This window comes from Choloepus didactylus, chromosome 17 (assembly GCF_015220235.1).
Source record: "Choloepus didactylus isolate mChoDid1 chromosome 17, mChoDid1.pri, whole genome shotgun sequence".
Lineage (NCBI taxonomy): Eukaryota > Metazoa > Chordata > Mammalia > Pilosa > Megalonychidae > Choloepus > Choloepus didactylus.
The window spans coordinates 44896420-44911920 of NC_051323.1; the positions used below are offsets into that span (position 1 = coordinate 44896420).

The following is a 15501-nucleotide window of genomic DNA, read 5'->3' on the forward strand; positions in this document are numbered from 1 at the left end:
GAGCCTGCACATCCCAACACTCCCTTCTCGGGGATGGGACAGGCTCTGAGAGCACTCACCAGCCTGGAGCCAGATCTGTTCCAGCGTGGTCCACAGCTGCATGGGACCCTGCTTCAGGACTGAGCTGGGCAGGGTCAGCTCTGACATGGCCTCCTCCAGCCGGGAGGCGGCGATGGATGATGCCCGCCGAGAGCCTGCTGAGCAAGAGGGCAGAGGTGGAGCAGCAGAGTCAGAGAGCTGCTGATTGCAGGGCTAGGAGCAGTAATCACCCCACCCCAGGGGAGAGACAGGGCACCTGAGTCAGGGCAGGGTGACCTGGTCCGGCAGCCAGAAAGTGGCTCACAGACCCCCCAGGAGGAGGCTGCCTGGTGCTCTCATGTGGGCTGATGAGGGCAGCCTTTGGGGAGTACCCAGGGAGAGATTCCATGTCCAGGAATCTACTGCCAAAGAAACAATCAAAAACGTAGGTGAAGATGCTCATTATACCACAGCCTGTAACAGTGAAAAAAATGTCCAGCAACAAGGATTGATTAAAAATAAATGGGGGACAGAGAACCTCTTTTGTTGCTCAGATGTGGCCTCTCTCTCTCTAAGCCAATTCTGCACATAAACTCACTGCCCTCTCCCCTACATGGGACATGACTCCCAGGGGCGTAAATCTCCCTGAAAATGTTGGGTGTGACTCCTGGGATGAGGCTGGACCCAGCATTGTGGGATTGAGAAAGCCTTCTTGACCAAAAGGGGGAAGAGAAATGAAACAAAATAGTTTCAGTGGCTGAGAGATTTCAAATGGAGTCAAGAGGTCACTCTGGAGGGTATTCTTATGCATTATATAGATATTCTTTTTTAGTTTTTTAGTGTATTGGAATAGCTAGAAAGAAATACTTAAAACTGCTGAACTGTGACCCAGTAGCCTTGATTCCTGAAGATAGCTGTATAACTATGTAGCTTATAAGGTGTGACCATGTGATTGTGAAAACCTTGTGGCTCACACTCACTTTGTCCAGCATAAGGATGGTTGAGTAGAAAAATGGGGACAAAAACTAAATGAAAAATAGGGTGGGATGGGGGAGATGGAATGTTTTGGGTGTTCTTTCTACTTTTATTTTTCTTCTTATTTTTTTTTTTTTGGAGTAATGAAAATGTTCAAAAATTGATTGTGGTGATGAATGCACAACTATATGATGGTACTGTGAACAACTGTACACTTTGGATGATTGTATGGTATGTGAATATATCTCAATAAAATTGAATAAAAAATAAATAAATGGGGGTATGTACAAGACAATGTAGTCATTAAAATAATGATGTATAAAAACATGATGCAGAAAGATGCTAACGTTACAGTCAGCAAAACAGGGAGGTTAACAGAAGAGCACGAGCACATTTTTTTTTTTTTTTTTTTTGAGATATATGACTTTATTATAAGGATTTGACCTTATACAAGTATGGGTACTGGTTCAACAGTCGATATCAGGCTGTTTTCTTTTTATCTGATGCAGGAGCCTGACATCAGCAAGACAAGCAGGCAGAAAGGGAAGATGGAGAAGTGGGGCAGTGCGAGGATGAACTAGAATCCACCAGGGTGGACTGGGCCCTGTGACAGTCCTTCACTACATCCGAGTCTCCAATTCAGAGCTGTGGGGGTCCTGCAGGAGAAACTCTGCCCCTCTTTATGAAACCAAGCATACACCTAGCCCAGCAGCTGGGGAAGCTGAAGGAGGCTCTGGTGGGAGCTGGAGGAGCTAAAGACCTGGCTGCTGCCCCATGGAACAAGGTGAGCCAGCAGGTGAGCAGCCACAGTGCCTAGTTTTTGCACCGACCTTCCAGCAGAAAGCGAGAATGGCTGATGCTTCACTTCCCATCCAAACCTTATGAGGCCATGCTAACTCAGGGAAGGGAATTCTGGGAGATATATTTCCTGCTTAGCTAAGTTGATAGGTTACAAATCCACCATGCCTTGTCAACCCTGTTTTAAATGATTGCTTTGCCTTGAACGCACTGCACTCAGTGGAACCAATTTCAACTTGTAGTACAGAAACTGGTTGAAATAAAATAAGAACTTGCAAATTTGTATGGAGAAACTTGGGCTTCTCTAATGATATATAGGCTCTACTTTTAAGTCAAGCAAGACTACTTTGAAATTCAAGCCCCTCATGTCTATAGGAGGTATTTAAATTTTACAAATGAAGCTGCTGTGCTTTAAGAGATCTGTCTTTAATTTCTGAGCTGAACAATCTATGCAGAGTATTCGAGGGTTCTACGGGTACATTTTTGTACAAAAAAATGGGCACAGAAAAAAGTCTGAAAGGCCATTTATGAAGGTCTGGGGCATGAGACTGTGATTTTCCTTTTCTTTCTTTTGATATTTTTACTTTCTGTTTCACAGTAGTGCATATTATTGTTTCACACATATAAAGTTCCCATTTGAGATTGATGGGTGAAGGATCCCTCGGTGGCAGCTGAGCCAGACCCTGTGCCCACGGGGGAATCTCTCCCCACGGCAGTTCTGGGTCACATGGGCTCCAGTTCAGGATATACAAGCTGCTGACATTTACAATTCACAGGCAAGTGAAATGTGAGCACTTTCTCTCACTCAGGCAATAATGGCTTCAACAAACTCAGGGGCCCTCAGGGCAAACCACAGTCCTAATAACTTTGTTCTTGGCTCTTCCTTCTTGTTACTCCCTCCTTAAGCATTCCTGCCATGGAGAACAGCTCCACAGACAGCCACCTGCTCCTGGGGGGTGCGTACAAAGGGAAGCACTAGCTCTGGCTTGTAAAATCAACACCGTCCCTTGACAACTTGGCTAGCAACCATGGAAGTGAAAAAAATGAGTTATTCCACTAAACTCCATTTACACTTTCACTCCCATGACTAATCCTTCTTCTTCTTTTTATTTTAAAGAAGGTGTTTTGCTTTAATCAGGTCCTCAGTTAAAAAAAAAAAAATGTGAGCTTGTACTCACATTTGAGTTTCACAAGCCTTGGGTTTCAGGATGAGCTTTACCAGGAAAACGCCAGCTTTAAGCTTAGAGTTGTAAATTTAAGCTCAGCCCATTCCTTTCCATCGGACTCATCTACTGAGGACATTAGGTAGGCTTTAGCCACCAGCTATAGCTTAAGGGGAAACAGTTTCCTTGCTCTGCAGCCATCTTTCCATCTGTGTCCCCTCTCTCTCTACCTTCCTGCCCTGGGAGTAGAGGACCCTCCCATGAGCTGCCCCAGGGCCGCAGCATTCCTACCCAGAGCCAGGCTCAGGCCTGAAAGACGCCCAAGGTAGCTCCTCCGCTCCAAGGCCCTTGGGCAGCAGCCAGCAAGGAGCAGGGGTGGGTGTGACCAGGCTGGGCAGGGTTCAGTCTAGGATGTCACACTCCTGGTCTGGGTTATAGGCCAGGAGCAGGCGGGGGCCATGTGGAGAGTGGCCCACAGAGCCCACCCTTACCGGAGTCTGCTTCGTGGGCATCAGGCAGGGTCAGGTGCATGCCACTCTGCTTCTTCAGCGTGGGGCTCTCGCCAAAGCTGCTGTCCTTTTCCAGGCCTCTGGAAGGCAAGGGAGGGCTGAGGCCTGGTGAGGAGGAGGGCCGGCCTCACCCAGGAAGAACAAGGCAGTCTTGCCCCACGCAGGCTCTGGGGCTGAGAGGCCAGGCCTGGGACTAGAGCATGGGAAGGACCATGACAATGACAGTGGCAGGAGAGATCAGAGGTCAGGTGTGGGATTCTAGAACCTGGCTTACCCCAAAAGCTCAACTGACAGTCTGTCACTCCTCAGCACTCACACACACATGCCTCTTCCTCTTCTCTTCCCTAAAGCTACCATATTTTGTTCCCAAACCTTCACGCTGCCCTTGCTGCCACCATCAATAATGTACTCGTTTTTTTCTCTCCATCTAAATCCCACTTTTCCTTAAGACCCAGCCCAAGTGCCCCTCATCCATCTGGAAAGCTTCCTGGGCTCCCTGCTCCTCCCAGCATCTTCTTTGTCTGCTCTAAGTGGGCAAAGAGGCTGGCACCACCCCTACTGAGTAACAGAAACTTTCCTACTACCTGTTCTCTCTTCCAGTGTGGCTGAGACTAGAGGTGCCCCCAGGCTAGGAGTAGGTCTTTTCCACCTTTTGTTGCCCTCACACTGTCTAGCAGAGTGCAGCCACAGAGCAGGGTCTGTGGACTGGTTTCCAAGGAAAGCCTAATCTTTGCAGGCCCTAGCCCACTCCCCCATGAGGGAAGGCCCACTCACCACATCCCTGCCTCAGGGTCTCCTACCTTGGGTGATCCCATCTCACTCCCCTCCCAATGCCCTGGGTTCCCGCAGCCCCCACACTACCAGGGAGGCTCCTCTTTTCTCAGAGGGGGGAGCCAGGAGGCAGCCATCAGCTTAGCAAGGCAGTCCAGCCTGCCAGTCCCTTCCCACTGCCAAGGAGGCCCATGGCCCTGAACCTGCTGGTGGGGGAAGCTTAGAGCAATAGCAAGTTGGAAAAGGTAGGACAGGAGAAGGCAGGCCAGCCTGGGGCCAAGGTCTTCTTCTTTTTAGAGGGGCACTCAGATGATGGTCCCACCAAGACAGCCAGGGCCCAAGTTTGGGCATGAGCACACATGGCCATTTATATGGGCATTAAAAGCAAAATATCCATAACAACCCAGTGGTTCAGGGCTGATAACCTCTCTCCCCACAACCCCTCCTCTCCATTTGTGGGAGAAACCTGTGTGTGGTGCAAGAGAGACAGAGACACTAAGCTAAACTCATGGACACCAAAGCTGAGGACTTCTGGTTGACCAAGATGGCGGAGTGAGATGTTCCAGGGTTCCATTCCCCTACAGAATCTTTGAACACTTGCAAAACCAGGCAAAGCCATCTTACTCAGAGCTCTGGGTTGTACTAATGGGGCAAGCACTGAATCAAGAAAAAGCCAACTGAAAAACGGGCCCCTCCGTAGCCCAGTGTGGAGCCAGTCCTTGCAGGGGGAGCAGCTGGAGGTTCCCCAGGAGAACTGCCTTGGGGCTCCCTGTTGCGATGAGTTTGATCAAGCTCTCAGATCAGAGCTGAAGTGGGTGGGTGGTGGCTTGAAACTATCTTAAGGCAGACCCCACTGCCCCAGGCCCCTGGGAGAGCACCTGGCAGCCTTGGAGCTTGGTCTCCAAGTGTAGGCACAGCCCACCTCAAATGCAGGGAGCCCAGGCTGAAGCCCAGGCATGGCCCCCTCACAACCAGCCACCCTGCTGGGCTCCTGCATCCTGAGGCAGCCAGCGTGGGGCAGCTCCTCCATAGAGGAGGGAGCCCAGGCAGCGCACCAGATGGCGAGCAGCAGAACAAGGGGAATCGGGCTGCAGGACAGCCTCACACCAGAATCTGGCTCCCCCCCTGGCCCTTGCCCGCACAGCCCCCAGCGGCCCCCTTCTTTTTCTGAAAAGCCTGTCATCCCAGAGCCTCTTCCTGTCAGCTTCCGTCATGGGTCCTGCTCTGCCCAGGGTCCTCCCAGGCCCAGAGGCCTGCCACTTGAGGGCTGTCCCCGCCCAAGGTTTTCCACTCTGTTGGACTGCCCTGGGTCCTCCTCTGCACATTTCATGAGAGGCTTTCCTCTGGGGTTCCGAAAGCCTTTTGGGCCCCCAGAGTTCCTGTGAAAATGCAAATACCCACTAGAGTGGGTTCCCCAGAAGGCCTTAGGGAGATGACTCCAGCAATCCCAGAGAAGGGAGAGGCTGGAGGGAGGGAGGTGAGGGGCTGAAGCACTGGGAACCCACAGCCCTTTGGGCTGCACAGGCTGAGCCCAGGCGTTCCACTGGGTTTGAACAAAGACTCTCTGCAGATTCAGGCAGGACAAGGGGCCCCAACTCTGGTCCAGGAAACAGCCAGAGCCCAGGCTGGGGACTAGAGCAGGAGACAGGATGCGTGGAGACAGTGGGCGAATGGGGAGGGCTTGGGTGGCCCTTCAGGACCCCTGCCGCCTCCTCCTCCTCTGGCTTCCAAATGGAACTAGGAAAGAAGGAACAAGCTCCAAGGGGTGGGACTCAGGAGATCTGAGTTCAAGTCCCAGCACTGGTGTGAGAATAAAATCTGATACTGTGTACGATCTAAGCAGCTGATGTAGACAGTAAAGCAATCAGCCCAGCACCTGGCCCCGGGCTCAGTATCATTTCTCTCCCTTTTTGCTCCTCAGAACTTCAGTTTCCTAAATAGGGCCCTCACGTACTTCACAGAGGATTGTCAAGAGGTTAAAATTAGACCACTGATGTAAAAAGTCCCATGAACAATAAGTTCCACACTCTTCTTTCCAAACACTGTCACCTTCCCCACGCCATGAGGCATCATGGCTGCTCGGCTGTGGCTTGTTGCCTTGGCAACCACCCCCTGGGAACCCAAGGGAAGATGACAGCCACTCACCCCAGCTGGGAGAAGCTGTACAGGGTCTGCCAGAGCCGCAGCATCTCTCTGCAGGTCACGAGGGCTTCCTCTGGGCCTTTGAGGACCTGCTCCAGCTTTACCTTGGTGAACATCAGGCTGCGGGGAGAAAGTACAGTCAGCACTCCTTGAGAGTCTGTCTTCATCTGGCTCTCTTCCCAGGGGAGATCCTAAGGGCTTTCAACCCCACCAGAGCAGCCCCCATCTGCCCTCCTCCCCAGCCCACAAAAAGCAGGGTGCTGGGAGTGCAGCCTCTGCAATGTCCCTGGATGACTTGTGTTCTTTGTACCTCAGTTTTTCCCCATCTTCACTGCCAAAGCATGAAGCATTTATCAGTGCCCATACTGCTCATCCCACGTGTCCCCTTAGCATACACTATCTTGCCCATCCTCTGAAGCTCTGTCAAGTGTGATCATTAGACTTGCTTTGTTTGCTGTTTCTATCCACATCCTCAGCATCCTCATTGAATACATGGCCATGTTGTGCACTTGATTCCCCACCATGCCCAGGATAGGGCCTTGTATAAAAAATAGACCCAGAAGGTGACTTGGAATCAATGAATGAGGCTAAACAAGGAATTGGCAAATGGTCACCTAAAGGGCAGAGTTCTGCTTTCCATCTTGCTGGCACATAACAGGTACTCAATTAACATCTCTTAAATTGAAAGGAAAACTTGACTTGTTGACTCATGGTACATGAGGGGGGTCTTGATTTATTCTATCAAAGGATTCTTCATTGAGTTCATTGAGTTCTCCCAAATATGAAACACTACTCAATCACCATTTAGGAACACAGTTTTTGTGCAAAGGGAGAGAACTACAGAACTTCTTTCAGCCTGAAAGGCTGAAGTCTTGGGAGGAAAGAAAGGTGTGTGGTTGTGGCTTTAAGCATGGCAGGAAGAAAGGGAGGGGCTGGGTCCCACCTGAAGGTTAGGACCACAGTGGGGTTGATGGCTCCCTCCCTGTGCCCTGGACACAGCAGTGACAGTCAAAATATTTAACACAGACCAATCAGGACACTCACTCACCAAGAACTGGGGTGCAGATGTGGAGGCCATTTTGTGCCAGGTCTGGGGGTCCTGGGGGAGGGGGCAAGGCAGCTGGGGGCACTTAGAAGGATCAAATCAGTGGCTATTTACCAACCAGACAGGAAGGTGCAATATTTTTTACCACTGGTTCTCCCAGCAATCCTGATTCATACCAGCTGTCCAGGCAGCCTGCGGAGGATTTGGCTGAGCCTCAGAGGCTCAAAGTTTCCATTCCCAGTTCTCGCTGAGTGGTGAGCAGTGAGGCTCTTTCATTAGCAGCACCCATTGTTGGGCAAACGTGACTATTCAGTCCTGAAAGTGATCGCTGCCTTCATGGAGGCCGAGTTCTGTAGCCAGACAGGCAAGGGCTGGGTCAGGGGGATTGCTCCCCTGTGATCTGAGGGCCCCTCCCAGGCCTCTGAGCTGCAGAAGGGGGCAGACCCCATGCACGAGGCAGAACCCCTACCTAGAGGCTTTCCCCTCAGTTTGGGTCCTGGTCCTCCTTTCCTCTGTACTGAGACCCGGCCCTCCGGCTCTGGTTGGCTGGAAGCCTGGCCCAGCAGCCTCATAAAGGGGTTCCATGTCCTTATGCTGCTACTTTCTTTTCACACATTGCTTTTCTTCAATGGTGACTCGATGGTAGAGAAAGAGTAGAGCAGAGTTTGCCCCAGTCCTCTTTTTGGCAGGGGGATGTTTTAGTTTCCCAACTGCTAAAACAAATACCAACAACAGAAATTTATTGGTTCTGAAGCCAGGAGAAGTCCAAAACTGAGGCATCAGCAAGGTGCTGCTTTCTCCCCAAAGACTGTGGTGTCCTGGGGCTGGCTGCAGGCATCCTTGGTCCTTGGCCTTTCCATCATATGGCAATGCACATGGTGGCATCTTCTCCTTCTCCTCCAGCTTCTGTTGACTTCTGGCTTCTCCTCCACGTGGCTTTCCCTTCTGTGTCCAATTTCCTTTGTTCGTAAGGACTTCAGCCATGTTGGATTAAGACCCACCCTCATCCGTTTGGGCACATCCTAACTAACAACATCCTCAAAGGTCCCATTTACTCCCACAGGACTAGGCTTTGGGACCTGAACATGCCTTTTGTTGGGGGCATGATTCAGTCCCTAGGGACCTGAACATAATTCAATCCCCAATGGGATTCTGGTTCTCGGTATTTTCTTCCTCACTTTCTCTCAAAAATGCCATGTGCCTTTCCTGCCTTGGCTCACATGGTTCCCCCTACCTGACACGGCAGCTCCTTTTCCCTTTTTGTCTGCCCCCAAGGCCTGATGTCAAACCCCACGTCCCTCAAGAAGCCTTCCCAGACTGCTAGAATGCTCCGTGCCCTCCTTGGAACATCTACCAGTGAGCCACCCGGCTGGCCTGTACGGTGCCTGCAGACACAGGTCCCTGCAGTGTGGACAGCAGCGGCCTGGGCCAACAGCCAGCTCACGCTGCACCCCTGAGCAGGAAGTGGTCTCAGCCCCTGGGTGGGCAGCTGCTGGGGAGAACTGGTCCTGTCACCCCTCCCCATTTCCTCAGATTCTCAAAGGGGACCAGCACTCCAAGAGTAAGGGAGCCTCTACTCTAGGGAATACAGAGAAGCAGAAGACACAATTTCTGCCTCAAGGTAATAATTAGAGTGCTATAAATGACAAATTGCCTAGAGAATCGAGTGCTATATTTTTGGATCAGACTCAGTGCAAGGAAAGAACAGAGAAGGGGTCTTTCTGGGTCTGGTGTCTGATGAAAAGGAGGGGTTGGGATTTGGTTGGGAATGGGGAGAGAGAGGAGGAAGTTGGGGCTGTGGAGGGGAGCAGCCCAGGGGAGCAGGAGGGAGTTGGTGGAGGGTGAGGGCCCCACCCTTGTGGGGAATGTCCAGGCTCAAGTCTACCCCAGGGCTGCCCCTCCCCCAGGCAGCCAAAGGAGCAGCCAGGGAATGGGGCCACCGAGCTCCCTGGGCAGACCAGCTCGGCAGCATTCCCCAGCACAGCCTGGCGGCTCCACACAGCTCTTTGCAGCTCTTTGCAGACACCCCTCCTCTTCAGCATGTTCCTCTGCCAGAGCCCCCTTCCCACTCCTGCTCCCTGAGTCCCCGAGAGACAGTCTGGGTCCCCGGCAGGCCTGACCACACCATGTGCTTGGAACAGAAATGGCCGGAAGCTGAGCTGGCATCGCGGGGTCTCTTATACCAACAGACAGGCTGTATCTTTGCGGCTGCTGACATTCCAGTGGCATGAGTGACCCAGGGCGGAATTTCTCAACCCAACCACATCCTCTTGGGGCTGGGGCAAGCGCTCGACAGTCACCCTCTGGTCTGAGCTTTACTCCTGGATCCTGAGAGGCTCAGGATCAGCTGTGGGGAGATCTGCCTGTTCCCGCAGTTCAGCACTGCCCATGACACCAGGTCCTAACGCCTTGGTAGGGCCTGCAAGGTCTTTGCCGCTCTGGCTTCACCTTCAATTCCCGCCCCTTCTGCCCACGACCTTGGGCACCGGATGCCGAGCACATGGGTATTAGCTGTTCCCTGAACTGCAGGACAGACTCCTGTGCTCCTCTGGGCTTTGCCTCTCATTGTTCCCTTGGCTAGGAACCACCCACCCTCCTCCAGCATCCAGCCAACTCTTGCCCAGATGTCACCCTTTCCCTGTGTGTCCCCGTGGGGGCAGCACACACATGCCAGCTCCAGTACAGCCTTAACTAGGCCGGGACATGGCCTCCGCACACCTGCCAGCATGCCTCCAGTTCACCTCTGAACTCTTGCCCTCCTGCAACAGAGCTCAGCAAGCAACTGCACTCTGCTGGAAGGCGCGACTCGGCTGCTCCTTTGTCTCCAAACCCGTCGGTGCACAGGACTCTCTCTGGCCGGCTTCCCACCCACACTCCTGGCCCAGTTCTTCAGAATGACAGTATGAGAAGGCTGACAGCTCTCCGGTGTGCCACCATGGCTGGAGGGCAAGACCTTCTGGCCCATGGGACAGGAGTCAAGCCATGGCCATGGCCTCCTCGGAACTCTTGGTTCCTCAGCGGGGCCTGGGACGTTGCTGGCGGTGGGATCTGGGGACTCGCTTTGACCAGCCCAGCACCTCCCTTATGTGTTTTAAAGACTAAACGTGTCTAAAGTATCATATGAAGAAAGGGTTCTGGGACATTTTTAAAAATTCCATTCTTTTAATCCTGCAGCTCTAATGCTCCTCCAAGAAGCTCTGACATGACCCCCCGCCCTCCTTGGAATGGGTAGGATGTTATGTACTCAGCACTGAAGCACACATTGTATTTTCTGTTTTTGCCACATTAGCTTAAGAGTTTAATAATGAAGATACATTTTTTATCAAACCTTTTTAAAGCCAGACACTCTAGGTGTGGCCAGGCCTGCTTCTAGATGGTCAAACTACCACTTACCGTGTCCCGTGTTCCACTGCAGGCCAGCTGGAAGGCAGGTCCCCTCCATGCCAGCACCCCCTCACCTTCCCAGCACCTAGCACGGGGCAGAGAGCACGTGTCCGCGTGGCACGGTGACAATGAGCGGTTAAAACCATCCGGCCACATTGCGGGTCTGGCAATGCCTGTTAATCAGAGCAGATTTCTGCCACCACCCCTCTCTAGGGCGGGCTCCTGGCTCAGAAGCAGGAGAGCCGTCACTTCACTCGTGAACCCGACGGCAAAGTGCTGGCCCATTCCATCTCAAACTGTCTCGAAGCAAACATTTCCTCTGTGTGGGGACAGGGCCGCCATGGCCCAGGGAGGAACGGGGGGCTCTGCGCGTGGCTCCTCCTGCATTGGGGGGGGGGTCTCTACCCCAGGACAGTCACCTGGGAAAGGCCAAAAATACAACCGAGGAGCGTCTCTGAAACTGGGATGCTGCCAAGATGATGGGCAAACCTAGCAGCCCACCAACGTTTGGGCCCTCTGACAAAAGCCACGCTGGGAGACGAACGGCCTCGTGACTGTCCTCAAACCCTGCACTGTGACGTCACTCAGAGGGGACAGACGCTGGTCCTGGAGTCAGAAACCCAAGCCAAAGTCCTGGCTGCTACTGCCACAGCTGTAACACAGGCATGAAACCTCCTGCCCTGCCCACTCAGATATGGAGCCCTGACTTCTGACTTTGAAAAGGAGGTGGGCCTGTGGGCATGCCTGCCCAGGCCCGCGAGACCTGTGAAGCAAGTTCCCAGGCCAGGGAAAGCTCTCAGAAAGCCCCTGAGCTTCACACACTATCAGGAAGCCAGCAGGTCCTCCCTCGTGGCCCTAGGACCTAAGATGGGCCAGTGAAAGGAAGAGGCCAAGAGGGGAGGGACAGAGCCGCAGCAGGCCAGGCCCTGGGCGAAGGGGCCTCGGTGGTGACCCCCATCACAAGGATCTCCTGTTTTTAAGCTGTTAAAGCCTGAGGAATAAACACAAGTCTTTTAAGGCCAAAAGTTCTTGCCACACCATTGGCATCTGAAGGAAGATGTGAAAGTGAGTGTTCTCTCTGGGGAAGGGAAAGATGCTGTGTGCTCACTGCTGGAAGAGGCTGCTGGGCTGAGGAGGCAGATTCAGGGCCCTGAGAGGCACCTCATTCCTGGCAGTCTCCTCAGCCCGTCCACGATGGCACTGCACCCCTGCCCTGGTCCTAAAAGGGGACGTCAGTGTAGCTGCCAAACCCACGCTCAAGAGCTCCGCGAATGCTGCCACAACCCCATGTCCACACAGGGCTCCCGCTGCACGGCTCATCTGCCAACTGTGTTGGGGCCAATGTGGGGACTTGCTACCTCCCGTGTCACCCACAAAGTCCATCTCCTGAGGGATGCAGACAGGGGCTCAGGTGACCCGAACAGATCAAGCACCCACCAAACCACGGAACATCTCAGCCCTGCAGAGTCTGTCTGCACCTGCTCTGGAGTCGGCCCCCCTCCTGTGGAGGAAGGCAAAGACCAGCGAGATCTGCCCCTCTGCCCGCTGGTATAAAATGGGTGGTGCCACAGGTCACTCAGCTTTGCCAACCTTCCCATTTGATCCGGCCAGGGGCTGATACAGAGGCTCCCAGGGGAAGGCCCGCTTTGGCCTGGCATCTGCCCCCTCTTCTTCCCCTCTTCCAGGGCCCTGCCTGCCCAGCACTCTGGGGCGGGATCAGACTGCTTACTATTTGTCAAAAGGATTAAGACTTGGAGCCTCTCCCATTTGAGGCAAAGACAAACAATTTCTTTCCACCGCTATAGAGGAAAAATCTTAGGGTGGGTCTCCTGAGAACTGGGTGAGTGTGAGCCTTGGCAAAAACTTAAAAAAAAAAAATTCTTGTATAAACTGGAGATATTTCTGTGACAAGGTCTCTGGCTAAGCAAGCACTGTCCTGGGCCCAAAGGTCATCTCACCCCCCCTCCCTCACCTTCCCTGGGGCCTCCAACCATCCTACCCCTGGACCTCCTCCCAGTGCCCCATTTTGCAGGGGGCATGTTGGCAGAGCAGAGCTGGCTGCAGGGGAAGGGCATGGCTGAGTGGGCTCCGAGCACCAGGGACCCACATTTTTACTCCCATGTTCTTGAAAGCAGCCCTCACTAAAACCACTCAGACCCTGAAATAAAAATTGGACGCGGGAACTGCTGCACACCTGAGGGAGTGCTCTGGCCCCTGGCTTACTCTCCACCAAATGGAAGGACACAGTGTTGAACACACAGCCTTTGGCATGAGACGATGTGGGTAGGCTTCCAGGCGCTGCCACTTACCAGCAAGTTCCTTAACCTCTCTCAACTCTGCCTACTCGCCTGTTAACAAGGCAATGGTCTCGATGAAAGGGTCATGGGTGGTTTAAGGAAATATATTAGCTATAAGGCCAATGTCTGGATAATGGTAACCTTCAGGAAAAGTCAACTACTGCTATTTTCAGGCCATTGCATCACTACCTGCCCTATCAGACTCTGTGCTAGGGCAGGGACCAAATCTTTCCTATAGTTAAATCCCTAGTGCCTGACCTAGTATCATGCAATAGATCTTTGCCGAATGACGAAACAAGGAAGCTGAGAGCCACAAGGACTCACCGAGGTCTGGAAAACTGGTTGTTCCAAGGTCCTGGGACCAGAGCAACTCCGAGGAAGTGCAGCTGCGGGGTGTCCCGTGGGCTCTCCATGCCACCTCATTTTCCCGGCCCACCTGCACCTTCCCAGGGCCTGGGCGGCTCTTCTGATCCTGCTGGCTCCCGGCCATCGTGGGACTCCTCCATGGTGGGGGGAAGGTGGGTGGCAGGTGTGGCAAATGCACAAAAGGGGGTATTATATCTTTAAAGGACACTAATTAGTAATTCTAGCTGATGGCTGTGCCACACTGTTTTAATGAAGAGTTCTATTTTTATAGAAAACACATAATTGAGCGAAAAAGCAGGCTATTCTCTGAGTCAGGCGGCCACACCTCTGGAAAATCTAACTCCTTGGCCAGGGGGCGAGAGCCTGCACAGGGCACAGGAAGCTCCAGGCAGTGGGTCCCAACTTGGGCTGCACCACATGGGACGCTGGTCAAAAGCAGGGTCCAGGCCTGATGACTCAAGTGCAAATCCCAGCCTCCCCCAGCCAAGTGGCCTTGGGCAGTCACTTTAACTTCTCTGGGCCTCAGTTTCCCTGTCTGTAAAATGAGAATGACAGTATCTATTAGCTCTGGGGGGCTTATGTGGAAATAATGCACCTAAACGGACTGGTGGGGGCTGGCACTTCATAAAGGGCTCAACCCATGTTAGCCATTACTGTCATTACCCTTGACTCGGCCCAACTGTGCATGGTCACTATGACCCAGGTGGACTGTGTGCAGTCACTTATCTGTCCTTCTGCCCCTGTTTCCTCATCTGCAAAATGGGAACCATGATAGTACCTCTACCTCCTGGGGTTGCTGAGAGGATTAAATGAAACCATGCTGAGACGGCACCTGGCCCTGCATGCACTGCTGTTATTAGGATTGACGCTCTCGGGGTTGTGCAGCCAATCAGCCGGCTTGGTCTCCAGGCCACACTATGCTGCTCATCTACTACTTGACCCTGAGATTGTTATCTAACTTGCCCATTAGTTTCTTCACCTTGCCAACAGGACCGTTGTGAAGATCAAAGGGCAAACACATCAACCTAAAACAACAACAAAAGTAATGCACCTGACGGGACTGGCTGGAGCTGGCATGCTTGCAAAGGGCTCAGTCCTTTGCCGCAGCTGTTGAGGAGAGCACCCTGACGGCTGTGAGATGCCAAACGCGCAGGTCGCCTTCCCTCTTTCCAAACAAAACTATCCAGATCTGCCCATCTGAGGGTCTGCTGGGGCAGGCTGGGTGTGCCCAGCAGGGTGCCACACTGTGGGAGCTGTGGGCAGAGTAGAAGCCACAGTCCTGGCTCCAAAGCCGCTTCCAAACTCAGGAGGTCACACTGAGCATCTGATGCAGTTAGGAAACAGATGACAAAAGAACAGAATTAAGTACTCAGTTGAGTGGCTCAGCTTTGAAGTGCGGGAGCCAATGGGGAGTCTCCAAGGAGGGACAGGATGTGGATGCCAAGAGGTGAGGAGGGGACCCCAGAGAGGTGAGCAGTAGGGCAGAGCCACGGGGGAGGGCAGGAGGCAGCCCAGAGCCCCTGCCCACAGCTCGGCACAGGGCAGGGGAGGGCAGCCCGTCACCTGGCTCTCAGCAATTAGGGATCAGAGTGGCTCCGACACAAGCCAGGAAATGCCAGGGAAGCACTGAGCGACCCTGGTCTCCCGGACTCCTCCAAATCCCATGCCCCTCAGGGAAAATCTCAACTGGAGCAATGAACGAGTTAAACACTTGCTCTTTAGGGGCATTATTTTAAAGTGACTCTAACAGGAGGGACTTCCCTGAAAGGGAGAGGGCCATACTTAATCTCAGTTTTATGGTCTTCAGACAGACTGACCCTCAACATGGAAGGGATAGCAAGTCGACCCTTTTTAGCAGCTCTTCTTAACCCTAAAAACCAATGGTCTTCCCTTGGTTCTGGAGGATTACACTGACCCACATCCCCTAACCTAATTCATTTAATGTGATCTGACTTGGAAGTTTTAGAAATCAAGAGCCTGCAAGCTTCTGCTTCCTGAAGTTAGCTCCTTCTTCCTCACAAGTCCCTGCCCCT

General features: G+C 52.8%; 1 protein-coding gene across 3 annotated transcripts in view; it reads right to left on the bottom strand.

Moving 5' to 3' along the window:
* The window catches only part of TTC7A (tetratricopeptide repeat domain 7A), a 126408-nt gene that overhangs the window by 21083 nt on the left and 89824 nt on the right, over positions 1-15501 (bottom strand). For 2 of the 3 annotated variants that reach the window (XM_037806987.1, XM_037806985.1), the window contains 3 exons: positions 6380-6496; positions 3446-3543; positions 60-197 (listed from right to left, as the gene is read on the bottom strand). In XM_037806987.1, the coding sequence (XP_037662915.1) occupies positions 60-197; positions 3446-3543; positions 6380-6496 (353 nt within the window). The remainder of the gene's footprint in view (positions 1-59; positions 198-3445; positions 3544-6379; positions 6497-15501) is intronic. The other variant, XM_037806986.1, reaches the window with a different exon arrangement.